The sequence below is a fragment of the Triticum dicoccoides genome, chromosome 4B, assembly GCF_002162155.2.
Source record: "Triticum dicoccoides isolate Atlit2015 ecotype Zavitan chromosome 4B, WEW_v2.0, whole genome shotgun sequence".
NCBI lineage: Eukaryota > Viridiplantae > Streptophyta > Magnoliopsida > Poales > Poaceae > Triticum > Triticum dicoccoides.
The window spans coordinates 610,052,399-610,055,446 of NC_041387.1; the positions used below are offsets into that span (position 1 = coordinate 610,052,399).

The window sequence follows — 3,048 nt, forward strand, 5'->3', positions numbered from 1 at the left end:
CCCGCGTGCTGGAGCGCCAAAACCAGGGCAATGACATGGCCGCTGACATGATCTAAAAGCGCGCGCGGTCATGAAATGGGTCGGCATGTTGGGCGCACCGCCGACCCAAATCTAAAAGAGGGCGGACGCCGGGCGGGCGACCGACCCAAACGGACAAAAAGCGGACAAAAGCACCGTCCGTTTGGGTTGGCTCGTTGGAGTTGCTCTAAGAGACCTTTTAGAGATTCTATTATAGACTACATACGGAGTAAAATGAGTAAATCTACACTTTAAAATATGTTTATATACATTTGTATGTAGTCTGTATTGAAATCTTTAAAATGCCTTATATTTAGAAACGGAGGGGGTAGCTTTCTTCATTCGGTATTCCGTCAAGAGAAAGTTGAAAAGGGTGAAATTTTGTCCTTCTATTCTAATCTAGATTTTTTCATGGTATTACGTGTCTCGTCAATACCATAGTACAAATCAGGTAGACACTGACATGTCAAAACCGAAAAGATAGAAGTCTTTGCACAAAGGACCACCAACCAACGAGAAAAAATACAATCAAAACCGAAGAATCCCCTGAGCTTGTAAACAACCTGCCTCCGGCACCACCACAGTAGCCACCAAAGAAAAACTATAATGGATCACCTCCTTACCCGAGCTTGACGCGGCTCCATCGTTGATATGCAGCTTTGCAGACCTCCAAGGTGGCTCACCAAAGACGAAACAATTGCCGTTGAACGCATCAGATCAGGGAAACACACTAGGCATGCCATCGAACTCTAGATCTTGCACCCCCAGAATCAAACCATACTCGCCAACTGCCAACCACAATCCTAGCACACGATCTGCTGTCTTCCAGATGCCGCCAACGCATACCACAATTTGCATCCGCTCTTGGAGTACCTCCCAAACTCCGCGTCAGCGCTGGAGTAGACACAGTTAGGACACAAGTCCACCACAAGGATGCCGCCATCGCCACGGCATCCCCGCTTGAAGAGACTAGTTTCCAAATCCATCACCAACCATAGAGACAATCGCCTTGTCAGGGAAGGATCCGAAACTTCTTTATTCAGCGTTCCGCCAAGACGTCGAACAACCCAAAACCTAAGCTACTAGGGCCCTAAAACCTAAAGCTAATACGATCCACACATGCGGTATCCGACAACCCCCTCACCACCAAGGACCGAGAGGTCGTCGATGGAGGGGAACCGCCGGAAGACGCCCGGAAGGCTTGGCTCTGTTGGCAGCGGCTAGGGTTTCTAGTTGCTCGTCCCTAGAGGGAAAAACGATTCGAAAGAGGGTCTTTCTAATCGAGATTCCCGGCTAGCTCTAATGGATCGTGTGTTGATTTGTGGGTATTTTTTCCAACAACAAGTCATATATACCCGCAAACAAACATATGATGTATAACTAGTCTAATACATAGTATTTAGGGTAGTGTACCGATCTAATCAATTATAATGACCTCTTAAGATTTTGTGAATCAAACATTTCTAAGTTTGTTTATATATAGAAGAATTACTAGCATTGAAAACATTAGAAACTATTTATATAGAAGAATTACTAGAAAGTATGAAATACCATGTTTGCATAGAAAATAATGGCAAAGTATACCATCTTAAAAACTATATCACAAAGACAATTTGTCATGCATTTGCCTGATCCAAAGTGATATATTACGTTGTTCCTCTCCTAACATTTGGGGTGACCAAACGTTTCAGATGACTATGGACATCAACCTATATATAAACGACTACCATGCCCTTCGCGCCCCCCCCTTGTCGCCCATTATCGTGAGAGACTACTATTTTCCTTGAGAGATCTTCTATGCATGGGCTAGAGCTTTACGATTTGTATGTAATCGCATGGTTTGTAAGGGCGCCATGATCCAATAATAATTAGAGCTTAGCCAAGTGGACCAATAAAAAGCTTGATTCCTACCAACTTTTGTATATAATGATTGTGCACTAAAATGCCAGCAAATGAATGACCACCATCCTCTAGATCGTCACAACTTGGCTTATACATCTTCCATTTGTAGCCTAGTTCTCATGCATCCAACCATGCATAGCATATCAGGTCATTACACCAATTTTTTCGAAAAGGAGGGAAAAACCCGACCTCCGCATCAACTGATGGTCGTTGCACGTATATATGTACATATGACATACATATAAATTATGTCTATTATGTATACAAACCCCGCTTCTCGATTCTCAAGTCTTAATATTGTTGATGCTATGTTGGTACAGTGCAGAGTTGAGTCTTCCTACAATCTCCTCTGTGTTGACGGTAAAGCCCTCTTCCACCTGAATGGTAAAGTTGTAAATTTAAAGCCACAGCCTAACAAATGTAGCTGGTCATGTTTAGTTCCCATCTATGTAGATATGTATATAACATCCACAATTAGAAAATAGTACAATGTTTTCTGTTGTTGCTCTGAAGAGATTGATGCTTACTATCTACCACATGCCTCTAGACCGAAGTTTAACTCTTTTTACAATTGTGTCCGCCAAACATTTCTATGTTTATTGTCTAAAAAGAGAGAATTAACATCTGAAACATTAAACCAACAATACTATATTTATAATGAAATATACCTTAAAAGTGCATAGTTTTGTAATGTTAGGCAACATGTTTGTGCATAAATTGGTGGTCAAATTATCATCTTGAAGAATGTGCCATGTCCTAATTGGATTTTGGATCGGAGAAAGTACTATTTGAATATTTGGAAACTTTAAATCCACTACAGTTAATTATAAATGAAACAATCTATTTTTTTTTTTGGTTTCAAGGAGATTTTGAGTTGCTACTTAACAGTTATTTGTCTTACTATCTTATACTTTGCATGTGTGTATGTTATAGATTGGTAAACTTCTATATTTATGTATTTATTAAAAAAAATCTAGAGTGGTCATGGAGCATAGTGAAAATAAAGTTGTATCCACCCGTTGTAGAAAATGCATTTTACATTACCAATGTCGTTGTCAACATATTGCTATTTCTAAGTCATTGCTAAGAACCATCTGACCCACCCAAAGAAACTCCGGCAAGAGAGAG

General features: G+C 40.6%; 1 protein-coding gene across 1 annotated transcript in view; it reads right to left on the minus strand.

The window, feature by feature from the left end:
• Positions 1-2,204: 2,204 nt before the first annotated feature.
• The window catches only part of LOC119292881 (transcription factor bHLH19-like), a 3,700-nt gene continuing 2,856 nt past the window's right edge, over positions 2,205-3,048 (minus strand). The window contains exon 3 of the mRNA XM_037571557.1: positions 2,205-2,297. Within this exon, the coding sequence (XP_037427454.1) occupies positions 2,205-2,297 (93 nt within the window). The remainder of the gene's footprint in view (positions 2,298-3,048) is intronic.